This window comes from Helobdella robusta, assembly GCF_000326865.2.
Source record: "Helobdella robusta unplaced genomic scaffold HELROscaffold_7, whole genome shotgun sequence".
Classification (NCBI taxonomy): Eukaryota; Metazoa; Annelida; class Clitellata; order Rhynchobdellida; family Glossiphoniidae; genus Helobdella; species Helobdella robusta.
In genome coordinates, this window is record NW_008705398.1 from 5,297,819 (window position 1) to 5,313,146 (window position 15,328).

General features: G+C 32.7%; 3 protein-coding genes across 3 annotated transcripts in view; 2 read left to right on the forward strand and 1 right to left on the reverse strand.

Moving 5' to 3' along the window:
• Positions 1 to 459: 459 nt before the first annotated feature.
• On the forward strand, positions 460 to 6,324 carry HELRODRAFT_189665 (hypothetical protein). Its single transcript, XM_009031059.1, has 11 exons — positions 460 to 664; positions 893 to 959; positions 1,150 to 1,368; positions 1,511 to 1,767; positions 1,922 to 2,120; positions 2,731 to 2,781; positions 2,937 to 3,169; positions 3,559 to 4,164; positions 4,282 to 4,347; positions 4,491 to 5,231; positions 5,425 to 6,324. The coding sequence occupies exons 1-11, from the start codon at positions 578 to 580 to the stop codon at positions 5,593 to 5,595; spliced, it is 2,697 nt and encodes an 898-aa protein (XP_009029307.1). The 5' UTR covers positions 460 to 577; the 3' UTR covers positions 5,596 to 6,324.
• A 1,322-nt stretch (positions 6,325 to 7,646) lies between these two features.
• Positions 7,647 to 10,359, reverse strand: HELRODRAFT_165204 (hypothetical protein; the record flags this gene model as incomplete). Its single annotated transcript, XM_009031060.1, has 2 exons — positions 7,647 to 8,275; positions 10,290 to 10,359. 2 exons carry the CDS (start codon positions 10,357 to 10,359, stop codon positions 7,647 to 7,649), a joined length of 699 nt encoding a protein of 232 aa, XP_009029308.1.
• A 1,211-nt stretch (positions 10,360 to 11,570) lies between these two features.
• HELRODRAFT_165205 (hypothetical protein) overlaps positions 11,571 to 15,328 on the forward strand; it is a gene marked incomplete at both ends in the record, with an annotated part of 4,185 nt that continues 427 nt past the window's right edge. Inside the window, 4 exons of the mRNA XM_009031061.1 lie at positions 11,571 to 11,975; positions 12,035 to 12,274; positions 12,486 to 12,661; positions 12,719 to 12,881. Of these exons, the coding sequence (XP_009029309.1) occupies positions 11,571 to 11,975; positions 12,035 to 12,274; positions 12,486 to 12,661; positions 12,719 to 12,881 (984 nt within the window). The remainder of the gene's footprint in view (positions 11,976 to 12,034; positions 12,275 to 12,485; positions 12,662 to 12,718; positions 12,882 to 15,328) is intronic.

Below are 15,328 nucleotides of genomic sequence, written 5' to 3' on the forward strand. Positions count from 1 at the left end.
CAGCTAACCAGTAACTATATAAGATATTAAAAAATTGGGATAGAAATTAAGACTGGTTTAGATTATTTTGCTTACCAGGCTTCTCGCAGAAAACAAAACTTGTTAAATATTTTTATCGTCATGAAATAAAGAAGCTTAACAAAGAAAACAAATTTATGAATACGCCATTGTCTATCGTAAAAAGTAATACAATTTGCAATAAATAATGCCAATACCATTTACTCAGAATACTAAATACAATACAAGCATATATCTATAATTATATAATGTTCAGAAAAGGAAAACACAAATTTAATCAGTAGAAGAATAATAAGATAGGGCAATTCTATATCAAAATTTCATTATTTTTACCTAAGTTAAGGTAAGTTAATACCTAAAAAAGGTCTTTTTAGGAACTATGCTACAATTATTTCTAGCCAATTCAACTTACATGATTCTCTTTTCTTTGCTTCCGCTCCGTGGGAAGGCCTTTAAATTTAAAATCTTTAAATTATTGTTATCTAAGATAATTGAATATCTACATTTTATTTATTTAAATTATTTTTTTATTTGACATTTTTCACTAAAAGACAGCAAAATGAATTTTTACGAAGAATTTGCAATGAATGAGTTCAACAAAAACCGCAAGATTATACTTAGAAACGTGCCACCCATTACATACGATGTTAGTGGAAAACATTTTTAGTTTAATTTTTTGTAAACATTAATTTTCGCTAAATTAAATTTTAATTAATAAATAAATTTTTGGTTAACGTTTACTGTTGAGCTTTTTTGGCGGTTTTTTTATTTTGATTAAATAAAAATGAGTTTTTATTTTGAAAATATTAATTTTTTTAAGAACAATTTTTTAATTTAATTTTTATTCAATTAAAAAATTTTTTCAATTTTTTAGCAAGTTAAACATTTTATGGGGAGATTTACTGTGGCCAATATCTCCATAAGCAAACGCCTAAGGCATTGTTAGTGGTGAAATATTTATTTTTGTAATAAATAAACTATAAAACATCCATGAAAAATCTGTTATTTATTTTAGTGATTTGTTCACACATTTCTAAAATTTTGTATTTAAATATAATTAAATAATGAATAAAAAAGGTATGTAACGAACTGTACATATTAAAAAAAATTAAATATTTTCTTCACCGACAGCAATAATAGACCTGAAGTATGGACACGAAGCTGAGCAGGCTGTTTCAGAGTTGTGCTGCAAGAAACTGCTCGGATGCGCAATCGATGTTTCATTGTACAGAAATGATAATTTATTGTGCATTGCTGATTTGCCAGCTGACATGAACCAGGAAAAGTTCAGACTTCTTGTGGAGCCACATGGATCCATTGAAAAGTGCTTCCTTAAATATAATAAAGATGGTGGGTTGATTGATATTATACATCATTCTATCATGAACTTGATTATTGTTCACCTCAATATTGATTTTTCTTTATAATTTATTTTATTTATGATAAAGATTTTGTTTGTACAGTAAAAACTTTCTGACTATAAAATTTTCAGGTGAGTTTCTTGGTTATGGTTTCGTTGAATACATGCACAACAGAGAAAAATCAGAGCAGGCACGTCAACTCTTAGATCACATTAAACTATCCAATCACACGACTCGATGCACATTTGTGAAAGATCATGTGACCACTTACAACCAATTGAAATCAAGCTGTCTGTTCTTTTCAGGACTGCCAGTTACATATACAACTGAGAAATTGAATCTGTTGGTCCAGTCAGTTGAGAGTAACTGTCAATTAGTTAACTGCCAGGTAGGTCTTCTTCTAAATCAACCTTTATTTCATTTCATTTTTTCATCGATCCTCTTCTACTTTATTCATTGTTCTAATTTAGGTATTGATCTATTTCGAATATCAACAGTGAGTTTGTATTTTTGTTTAAATAATTTTTATGAATTAATCTCAGGTTGGAATGTCTTCATTGGACCCCCATGAAAAGTTTGGGGCAGTGGAGTTCAAAAGTGAAGCTGAGGCCTGGTGCACCATGAAAAAGCTCAACTGCATCAACACTAATAACATCACCACCAACAACAACAACTGCAACAACCCAAAAATATTTGTATCATTCTGTGCACCTGGAGATAAAGTTGATGACGTGATGAAGAGTATGACGAGCATACTTAACAGTCATCATCATCATTTGGTTTGTAATTTTCCACAAAAAATATTATCTATCGTTGTCTTGGTATGGTTTTTATTTATCTAGTTTTGAAACTTTTTCAAAAATCTCCAATTAAGAAAATAGGCTGATCATTACAACTGAACTTACAAATACTTACAAATACACTCCTAAATATAAATGGATTGATGAATGAATGACTGGAATGAGTGAATGAATGAATGAATATGGTATAAGCAGAGCAAAAAGAAGTGTGCCAATGGACAGCCAAATGACATCACCATCCATCCAACTATACACAATCTACTGAAACAAAATTCTTCAGGTTTTTTCTTTGCAATGCAATGATGTAAAATGATATACTCATGATGTTATAGATGTGATGATGTTGTCTATATATTAATATTAATGGTAATGCTATAATGATGATGTAAAATGATATACATGTGATGTACATGTGATGATTGCTATTCTCTCTGATTACATCGGGGTAATGTAGTTAAACCGTTTTGAGTGATTACTTTTGAATGAAGTGTAGAATTTAATTAGTAACTTCTTTTCATATTTTGAAAACTTCATGGTGAAACAAATTTCAGTTTTACAAGAATTCATGACTGTCTTTGACTATATAAAGAACATTCTGGCAGGTATATAACAATATAATTTATTTATTTATTTATTAATTTATTTGTTGGTTTGTTTTTTATTTATTCATATGTTTTATTAATTAATTAATTAATTTAATTAATTATTTATGTATGCCTTAATTTGTCTTACTTGCATCATTTTGATTTCATTGCAGTTGACGGAGGGCAGAGCAAAGTTATGAACAACAAAAGCAGAAACAAACGTTTCAGTCTCGATCACCCGTACAACACTCGCAACAATCCTAACAACAACAACAATAATAAATACAAACAATTTAATAACAATAACAAAACTAATAATAGCAATAATAATAACAGTAATAATAATAATATAGACAGTCTGCATTTCCAATTGGCGCTTCTCTCTATCATGCTATCAGTTCAGCAGGTAGCTCTCACAACATTTTGAGTTGTTTGTTGTTATTTTTGTTGTTGGCGGCAACTTGTTGCGTTGTTATGTACTTTGTTATTCGTTTTAATTCGTTGTTATTTCTATGGCAGGTTGCAGATAGTGATGTCAACTCACCATCGTCATCGTCGTCGTCATCCTCATTGTTGATGAACAACTTCAACAGTTCAATACAACAATCTCAGCAATACATTCAGAGGGTTTTATCCTCCAAACAACAACAACATCAACAACAGCAGCAGCAACAACAACAGCAGCAGCAGCAACAACAACAACAACAGTTCATTTACCCACTTCCACCAACATTTACATTACCTCCCTTTCCATCTTATATACATCATCATCATCTCCTTCATCCCTACAATCAGTTAAACGTACCAACTGCAGACTTACAAACTTGCCACAACGCAAGCCAACCAATGGCAATCAATGTACCATCTTGCCACGTGCCAGTGCCTAATAATGCAGCTTGTTATGATGGATGCGAATCGGATTTGTCAATAGTCATTCAAATGTTGAACCAGCGCTCAGCACAACAACAGCAGCAACCACACACTTCAATATTTCCATGTCTTCCTCACATCCAGTCAGCGCATGCTCAACAGCAGACCACCACTCAATCTGTTAAATCAAATTTTGTTTTCACTCAAGCAGCTGTACCCACTTCCACTCAAAATTCATTCCCACACTCTGTCTTCCAACCGAAATTCAGCAAAAATTCTTTATCAGAAATTATCCAGCATGTGCCAGCTGGGAAGTTGAACCCAGATTGTTGCAGTCAAGCAGACATCTCAAATAGTGATTCATCCAGGTGCTCGGGTGATCAACTTAATGATCATTTCTTGGCAGAACCTGCTAGCACAACACAACAGAGCCAGAGGACAAGTGAAGCACATGCAGTTGGCTCGTGCAAAAAATCTTTCCCCCATGGAGTGCAGAGAGCTATTGTAAAGACCACTGGACTCTTCACCAATGTATTTTATTCTATGTTTTTATGCATGCTTTAATAACTTGTTTCAACAATACATTGCTTATATTTTTTCTTTGATGAAGTACATGTGCGCATTTATTTTCAATGAATTTTTCTTTAGAATTCAGATAAAAAGAAAAACAAGTCCTACAGGCCAAAGGTTTCTGAGCAGATAGTTGAGACGTTGGTACGTTATATGTTGTGTTGATGTGTTCTGTTGTGTTGCCTGCCAGGTTTCCATGTTACGTGTATATTGTGTTTGTGGCTGTGTTTGATATTTGATTTGGGAGTTCACTGCATCGAACTTACAAACAATTTACAAACATTTAGGGAGCTATTGGAGCTATCCAGGGTAGAAAAGATACTAACTCTGATAAAAAGGAGAACATTAACATTGATGACAACACCATCAACAAAAACAAGACGAGCTGCAGGAGTGTCTGCAAAAATGCCGAACTAAGCAAGAACGGCATTAGTAGCAGCGACAAAACAAGCAACAGCAGCAGTTGTGATGCAAGCACCGACAGCAGCAGCAACAACGAAAAAGCGAGCACCGACAGCTGCACTGACGGCAACGACATAGCAAGCAACAACGGCTGCGACATCAACGACAAAATAAGCAACAGCACCATTATCACGAGCGATGACGACAATCTGTACACTGCATTTGACAGCAACAAGCTGAAGTTTGAAGCATCTCCAATAACAAAGAACACGAAGGACAGTTTCATATGGAGATCCACGCTAACGCCCAATAACAAGAGGACCTTCGATAAAGTTGAGGGCGATGGTGAGGAGGAAGATGAGGATATCGTCGACGTTGTTTTTAAGAAAGTCATCAGTGAGGACAGCACCAGCAGTAGCGCCAGCAGCAGCAGCGCCAGCAGCAGTATCATATGCAACGAAGATTCTGGTGATAAACCACAATTGGTGGGTGCATTCTCTAAAATCATCTGCCGACCGAGATCGAGACATCGTTTTGTGTATTCATCGCCGAGAGCGATCAACTTGAATTCCAAGCATCATCAAAGCTCTGACGATTTCAAAATTAATTTTGGAGACATTACCCGCGTTAGTAAGCTTTTCAGCATGTCTTAAAGAGCTATTTGTTGTTTAAAATAGTTGTGTGTAGTACTCGGACAATATCAGTTGAATATAACCATGATACATTAAACAAACATTTTGTTGAGTTTCTTCAAGTGTTTTCAAATTCATTTCAAGTTTTACTGTTTAAAGAAGTATATTTATTATATCTCCCTGACAGATGACATCACCTTCCAGTGCAGAAACTTTGAAGTTCCTGCAGTCGCCAGAACCCTCGCCTGACGGGTCGTACGTGGGCCAGCATTCGCAGGGTCTGGGCGGCCACTACGAGGAATCCATAATCAAGAAGAAAAAAATGAAGTTCAGACAGATTTTTCCTGATTTATATTAAAAGTTAATCATTTGAGTGATTGACTGACTGAGTGATTGATTGATTGTTTGCTTGATTGATAGTTTAATTGGTTGTTTGATTGGTTGCTTGAATGATGTTCAACTGAAGAGTATGAAAAATTGTGAACGGTTTGACTGTTTTTCTTTTTGTATCTACTTTTGTATGAATAGTTTTTTGGAGCGGTGATGCGGTGTGCTGCCCTTAAACGTTGACTGATGTGTAAATATACAACATTCGTTGAACATTCGTGTTATTACATCTTGTTGAACTATAATAATTTTACAATTATAAATTTTAAATAATTTTAAATAATTGAGAAATTTTATTGCTGAGATTTTATAACGAGCGGATGGGTTATTTTTATACGTTACATATTTATGAACTAACTACATTTGTTTTTGCATTTTATTTACGAGAAATTTTGCCATTTGATAAAACATTTGATAATTAATTCTTTTATATCATTTGTTGTTAATGACATTGACGAGATGGGTGGCAAGCTGTATGTACTATATTCACTTATTAATTGACTCGTGATTTAATATCTATTCATTTTATCCATAACAAAACATTTAACCAACCTTTCTCTCTCTCTCTCTCTCTCTCTCTCTCTCTCTCTCTCTCTCTCTCTCTCTTCTTTGTTCTTCTCTCACCTTTCTTCTTATTTTTTTTAAAGTTTTCATTCATTAAAGTCAAATTCGATCTCCCTGTTACCTAACACACATGTATACATATATGTATATATATAACTAATGTTACATACATATATGTATATATGTAACTAATGTTACATACATATATATGTATATATGTAACTAATGTTAATAAATATATGCATATATGTAACTAATGTTACATTAAAAATTTGGTGTTTCTGTATATAAAATAATTATTTCGTGCCTAAATTTTCTAATTAAATATAGACAACATGGTATTTGAATAAGTTAAAACAGGTTACATATATATATTATATATACATAATGTATATATAATATATACATTGTATATATATATATATATATATATATATTTATTTTTAATTGGTATGATGTTATATATGTACTTCTTAAGTTTGTTATCAATTAATTATTTAATTATTCATTCTGCGAACTGTAAAAAAATTAAGTAATAAATTAATAAAAATTATTTATTTGTTCTGTTTATTAATTTTTTTGGATGTTAAAATAAGTTTTAATTAATTTAACCCATTCATTTATTCATTCGTTCGTTCCATTCGTTCATTTCATTCATTCGTTCGTTCGTTCATTCATTCATAAATTTTATTAACGTTATTTATCAGTTATTCTATAACAGTATTATTATTAATTTTTATTATTAATTCATTTTCATAAACTTTTATATGATTACATTCTTATTTTTAATATAGTTTAGTTAATTATCGTTATTATATTATTAATTAATTAATTTAATAATTTTTATTTATTTAATAATTTTTATATTTTTGTTTATCTAATATTGGTACTGGTAATAATGTTAACTTAGTTGTAGACTACGTTCCGTTATAAAGTTATAACTATTTATTTGGTTACATAATATTAATTTGTTTGTTTGTGATTGTTTCTAAAATATTCTTTCTTAATATTCTTTCTCCAGCGTTGACATTTGCCTATTGATATTTGCTTCAATTTTATTGAAACTTCTCTCTAGCAATTTTTTCTTTGTATTTCGGAATTTTAAATAAAAATAATTTTTATATAATTTTTTATTATTAAGTAAGTGAACTATGTAACTTTTTCTCTTTGTTATTTATCATTTGTGTAAGCATTTCAATAAGACTCTTGTTTGTATTTTTCTTTGTAGCACGTTATCATTTCTATTACTAATTAGTAATAATGTTATAATCATTATTATACCTTTCGTGTTATTCTGAGTAGCTTTCGTATGCCATTTTCTCTTTCTTATGAATATTTTATTAGATTAATAAATAATGCTTCATACATTTGTTTATTAGTTGATACGAAAAGGTTAATTGAGAGTATTGTTTATTATGGAAGAAATTATCCGGCACGATCTGTGGTCATCATTGGTCATCATTGGCATATGTGCTGGCATCTAAACAATGTGATCTTTGTGTCGTTGGTCAGACAGTGTTGTATGCATTCCGACGTACTCGAGAACCTCTTCATCAGTATCTTCATCTTCAGCCGGTCATCTTTCAAATGTACGCCTTCATCATCTTCATCATCGTCGTCGTCGTTGTTGTTGTTATCATTATGTAGAGGGGGATGCATGTTGTTGTAGGACAGCACTACGTCTTCATATTCACCGTCTACGCCTCCATCTTTTAATTTTTTCATCATCTCCTCGTTCAATTTTTCCACGGAGCTGATGGCTTCTGTTGTGGCCATACCGTCGTTCCTTTTTTTGTTCATATCACTGGCCAGTTTCGGGCTAGATAGATATTCTTTGTGGATGAACGACTTCGGTAGCATGAAATATTTGTGGTTGCTGTTCGCTTCTGCTGAGAGGATGTCATCGCCACCACCGCTGCTGCTCACGTCTCCAACTACTACAACTTCATTGTCGCCGAAGTATATCGAACCCTCGCCATCGTCAGCACTTTGCTTTGGATTGCTGCTGGTTGGTTTGTCTGGAAAGTTTATTGACGGTTCATTGTTCAACACTACTCTGTTCCATTTCAGATGATTGTTTCTGCAACCTTAAAAAAAATTTCGATTTTTTTAAAAAATAATTGTTAGTTATTGAATTATTTTTATTAAAATGTGTATATTCAACTCCATATACCAGAGTGTTATATTGCAGTTAAATGTTTTGCGCTATGGACAGCCGAATGTTTCCTTGCTAACTATCAAAACAGGCATCTGTTAGTTGTATAGATCGGAAAGTAGGAACATTTCAGGAATTGCCCATGGACGGTTAATTTGATATAAAAGTAAAATTTATTGATTATTAAATAATTCGCGAGGGAACATGGAGAGCGCGTCAGTGGGTCTTAAAATAAAATTCTCTAATTTATTTGCTGCTCGTTGTCCAGGTGACAAAAAACTGCAGAGAACTCTAATTCATCTCTATTATCGCGCATTTTTGTATCTATGGGGTTCCGTCATGTTTTATTAACTTTGGTGTTTGTCGAATTCTCTCGTTGTTTCAATGAAAAATGCAAGATGGGCGAGAGAATGCGATGTGGTGGGAGTCGTGTGGTGTAGTGTGGTGTGGTCATCAGCGCAGGAGACATAACGAAGTGTTATATTGTGTTGCATACGCAGGTCGTGGATTAAACATCGCTACCACATGTATTTTGTAAAGTTTCGTGTGTTGTAATGTCCTGTAGAGTTGTATGTTTTGTATGTTTGGTACGGTATGTTGGAGAAAGAATATTTTGTATCATGTTGTTTTTTGTCTTGTGTTGTATAAAATTGGGTATCTCTATGTATCATTGTTTTTTTTTATCTCGGGTTTAATATGTTGTTGTTATACTAGTGTTTATGTTATGAGTGCTGTGTAGTGTGTTTTTTCAAGTGCTGCTGTGTATGTTATGTAATTGGTTTGCGAAATGTAATCATTACGAAATGCAATCGTTGCGAAATGTAATCATTACAACTTTACCTGTAATTAAATACAAGATAGCAACATGGTCTAATCATAGCGGAATAATCTTAGCAAGTAATCAATAAAAATTAATCATTATTATAACATAATGGTTAAGAAATACTCATTACAAATAATCATTAAAACATAACTACTAAGAAAAGTAATCTTTGCAGAAGTGATCACCACCCTCTGTATTTACATGACCAACCAAACACACGCGCACACACACCTACGCGCGCGCACTTATACACATCTACGCACACACATACAAACACACATACCTACACACACACACATACCTACACACACACATACCTACACACACACATACCTACACACACACACACCTACACACACATACATACTCACCCAGGCACACATACCCATATTAAGACAAAGATGTACATACCCACGCACACACAAACACACGCACGCACAAGCAAAGGACGGACGGAAATGAGAATTTTGAAATAACAAAACCAATAATATCGACGTTGTTTGTTCATATGAAAAAAATAAATCGAACTAATTAAATTTCTTTTCGTTCGTTTAAACGCTTCTAAATCCGCATTCAAAAGTCAACAAAACGAAATGATGACGACCTGATTATACAAATGATGCTCAAAAATGTGAATTTAAAAAATAATTAATTTATTTAATCCAAACAAGAAGAGCCAAGCCACACGATATATAATCCATTCCATTAGTAAAAGTTTTCAAAAGCAGCCTCTCACTCATGTACGTACATACAACGCGACAAGACAGGCCTGCTTCTGAATGTCGAACACTAACAACAACGCATTGAAAGTTTAGTTGAACGTCAGCAGCTAACAACAATCAACTGCAACTTGCAGACCGACAGCTATCAATCACGAACAAATCAATCACAACCAATTACATCCAACTATTCTGATCAAATCCCAACCAATCACGTCCAATTATTCTAATCCAATCACAACCAATCACATCCAACTATTCTAATTAACCACAACCAATCACATCCAACTATCCAATTACAACCAATCCTATCCAACCATTCTGATCCAATAACAACCAATCACAGACAACCAAGACAAACCAAGCAAACCAAATCAATCAACCAATTTTATTAATTTTGTCACCTTCATTCTGGCAAGGTCTGTAACCAATGGCGACCATCTTCTTGTTGCCGAGGAGACGACATGACGTCATCATCATCATCATCGTCATCATCATCATCATCATCGCCAACGTTATCGCCATCGTCCTTGTCAACAACTTGACAGCAGTTTAATAAATCGGCTGGACAATAATTTTGACCAATAAAAAGAAGACCTATGCAAAGAAAATAAATTTGTGTCAGTAAATTTTTTAAAACTCAAAAATACCCTTAAGTCGTGGGCATCTAGTCCCAGTCTATTTATACTGCAAATCCGCGTTTCACTATGCACACATATGGCTATCTATATATGTGATATGCGTCTATATATATATATATATATATATATATATATATATATCTGTGTGTGTGTATTTGTTTTTATGTGTGCATACATTTTTATTATAAGCATATAGTGGGAGTGTGTGTGGTTGTGTGATTGTATGTTATGTAAGTTTATGTATAAACGTGTATACCGCTAAATACATTTTTTTGTATGTGTGTGTGTTTGTCTATGTAAGTGTGTGTATAGGTATTATGTTATATATATATATATATATATATATATATATATATATATATATATATATATATATATATGGGCATCGATAGCACGTTTCTTCACTTATGCTTAATATTTTTGATTTTAATCGATTTTGAAGGATTTTCTGTTAATCAACGCTAATCGTTTCTGTTGAATTCATCATAGTAATTAATTTCAAAGTTATCTAGTTTTAAATAGTTCGGTTTTTCGTTATTTAGTTAATCGTAATAAGTTGAATTTCGCTTGAGGCACGTGTTTGTGCTATCAGGCTATAAAGCCTTCTACAACTATTCCTCTACGTAAATGTGTTAAATGTACGCAAGTTGTTCCTGCTAAAGAGGCTATACATTGCAGTCGTTGTGAATGTATCACACACGTCAAATGCATCAATGACAACACAAAGTTTTCTGAAAATATTCAAGATTTTTTAAAGATTTGCAGCAGCCTGAAATGGTTTTGTGAAAGTTGTTTAGATCAGCTATTTGATATGAATTCGTTGTTAAAATCAATCAATACCAGTAGATATGAAATGTTAGCAAAATTGGATGTAAATAGAGACGAAATGTTGTCGAAAATAGATAAACTGGACGAAATGAACATGATGGTTAAATCAGAAATTGAAAACATAAAATCAATTATAAACTCGAATGAAAACAAGTTTAGTCAGGTTAATGCTCTGACGACGGTCTTCGCAGTGAAATCGATAGTATGAAGAAAGAAATGACTGTTACATTTGCAAGCATTGTAAAGAGAAATGTAGACGGCATCAACAATGAGGTCAAGGTAGTACAGAAAACTCTTGCTGAAGTGAATGAAACAAAGGAGAAAGAAACAAACTTGATTATATTTCGCTTAAAAGAGGGCGAAAACGATCGTGCTAATGTTGAGACAATATTTAAAAACTTAACAGATGATGTAACGGAAAAAAATATTCTTAAGATAACACGGCTTGGTAAGAAGGATGAAAATAAAATCAGACCTTTGTTGGTAAAACTTGAAAATATTGGGATCAAAAATTTAATAATGAAAAACGTGTATAAAATAAAATCACTGGCTGAAGAATATGCAGGCATTGGACTAAGCGATGACTTAACAAAAGAACAAAGACAGGAATACAAGATGCTGGTTGAAAAAGCTAAGAAATTGGAATCTGATGATAAACGAGGTTTTTTATTCCGGGTCAGAGGACCGGTTGGAAGATGGAAAATAGTGTCGTTTCCAATGAAAACGAAACAAAATACACCAGTAGCATAAGCACGGAAGAGGTGATGTCTAGAAATGATGTGATGAGTGATTGTAATGTATTGCTGGGAATGTTAAACATTAGATCAATTAATTCAAACTCGGATAAAGTTTACGAAATGATTCAAGACGGCTTAGACATTCTTGTTTTGGTAGAAACGTGGCATGGTTCAACAGAAAATGTATCAGTAAAGTCATCGATGTATATCTGGGTTTAGATATGTTGATTTCTTGAGGTTCTTGAGGATTTATTGCCACCTGGGTTTAGATATGTTGATTTCTTGAGGTTGAATGATCCGCATCATGGGGAGATATGTTGATTTTTTGAGGTTGAATGATCCGCATCATGGGGGAATAATAGTATTCTTTAAATCAAACTTCAAATATAAAAAGATTGATCTGCCTCCTTTTGACACGTTCGAAGTTGTCGCTCTCAAATTTGTTATAAACAGTAAAGGTTTTGTTTTGTTATCTCTATACAGACCTGGTTCAGTTCAAGTGAATGCATTATTTTTCGAAGAATTGTCAAAAGTTTTAGATAACATAACACTCCTAAGTTCGAGCATATTGTTGGTTGGTGATTTTAACGTTCACATTGAAAGACGCAATGATCGTCACGCAAACAGACTTCTTGATCTATTTGAAACGTTTAATTTAACCAACCTGATCAGTGAGCCAATTCACGAACAAAGTGGAACACTCGACCTGGTTGTTTGTTCTGAAAATTTTCATGTTTCAGTTAGTAATATATTTCCTAGTGGTGTGTACTCCGACCACAGTTTGATACATGTTAGCATACCAATTAAACGAATATGTCTTAAAAAAGTTCGCAGATTAGCTAGATCGTGGAGAAAACTAGATGAAAATCTGTTTTTTTCGTATGTTGCAAATTCTCCGTTATCAAAGCCATGTCAGAGTAACGACGTAAATTTTGAATTTGAACTTTTCAATGATGAGATGAAGAAAATTGTTGATAAAGTTGCGCCTCTTCACTTTATAGAACACAGATGCGATTTGATAACTCCTTGGTTTGATGATGAATGCAGAGCAGTTAAAAAACTTTGTCGACAGAAAGAAAGGAAATATAGAAAATATTTATCATCTGCCTGTCGGAGTGAGTGGATTGCTGCTTTGCGAAATAAAACTAAATGTTTCTCTAAAAAAGAAATTGTTATTGGAAAACACTGGTAAAGGAAAACAACGGAAACCCTAAAAATTTGTGGAAAGTAATTAATAAAATCATTTGCAAAAATTATGATAATGAATCGTCTCAGGAACATGTAGACATCACTTGTTCTCAATTTATTGATCATTTTGAAGAAAAAATCAACAAAATAAAACGAGACACCAAAGTAGTTGACAAACCAGTTTTTGATGGATGTAAATTAGACAGTGGTTCTTTGTTTTCAAATTTTGCAGTGGTTTCAGAAGAAGATGTAAAAAAATTGTTCTTAATCTACCATCTAAATCTTGCATGTTAGACGTCCTTCCTACTCACATTTTGAAAAAACATATAGACCTCTTCATCTCGTTTCTCACAAGTTTAGTTAATTTATGTTTGTGTGCTGGAGCACTTCCTGTTTCTTGCAAGCATGCGGTTGTGATACCCATCTTAAAAAAACAAACGCAGATTTTAATGAGCTCGGAAACTACAGACCAATATCTAACATTTGTTTCATCTCCAAAATTATAGAACGTGTCGTAATAGGTGAATTTGTAAATCATTTAAATAAACATAATTTGTTCCCGATTCATCAATCTGGATATAAACGTTACCATTCTACAGAGACGGCATTGTTATATTTCTTGTCCGAATTATTTGCCTCCATCGACAAACAGAATATTGCTCTACTCGCATTTTTGGACATGAGTGCAGCGTTTGACTGTGTTGATCATCAAATTCTATTGAACAGATTAATTCACGACTTTGGCATTGCTGGAACTGTTATCAAGTGGTTCGACTCCTATTTGACTGGAAGGACTCAACAGGTATTTTTCAAAGGGCATCTGTCTAGTGTAAAAACAAAGTCATCCGGAATGCCACAAGGTTCAATACTTGGACCTATTTTGTTCATACTGTATACAGCTGATGTATTTAATGTAATTGATACTTTTCGTTTTTCCCAAGTACCTAATGTAAGTACGTAAATGGCCATTAACGGACAACTCCCAGAATACCTGGCTGATAGATTCATAAAGAAGCCGCTGTCTTCGACTGGCAGACGCATGCGATCAGATGACGTCAATTTGTTGATTGTACCAACTACGCAGCTGCAGACATCGTCTAGAGACATTGCAGTGTCGGGACCAATCGTCTGGAATAGTCTGCCAGTGTCGATGAGAATGTCAAAGATGAACATTGTTGATTTCAAAAAGAATTTGAAAACTTATCTATTTGCGATGAACGATTGTAATTGATTGTATCATATCGTCTATTGATAGGATGTACATTATTTCACTGTTCGTTTATTATTTTTCTTTTTTCGATAGCGCTTGTGAGAGATATTTATTTTAATAGGCGCTTTATAAGTGTTTGATAACAATAATATATATATATATATATATATATATATATATATATATACATACATATACATTTCTATACATATAATATATATATAATATATTTATATATATATATATATATACATATACATTTCTATACTATTCTATTACACATATATATATGCAAATTTCATTGAAATTGTTTGCCCATTTTGCATTAATTAACTTCTTTATAAGACATTCAACGAGGCGGTATTGTTTGAGTTCATATTTATCTAAAACTGGAATAAAGCTAACAGCGCTGTTTCGGCGTAATGCCATCTTCAGAGCCTAACTATTGTTTAAACATATAATTTAATTAAAGTAAATGCCTAATGTAAAATGTGAAAATATAGAAAATAAAATATGTATTAAATTGTGAAATAAATTAACCTTGTTGTAAATATCATAATAACTAAAGTTTATGTAGATTATATAAATAAAATAATGTAATTTAAATAAAATGTTTAGTAAAATAATTAAAATATAGAAATTTTATAAAAGTTTTAACATGGTTGAGAAACGTTAGTGAAAACTAATTACGAATGACATGTGCGCCAGATATATAATATTGCTGTGTATGCGTTGTGAATACAACTATTGCGGTCGAATATGTGTGATACGAGTTTCCACATCAGACCTACGGATACATAGTTAAATATAAATACATATATGTACATGCAAGATACATA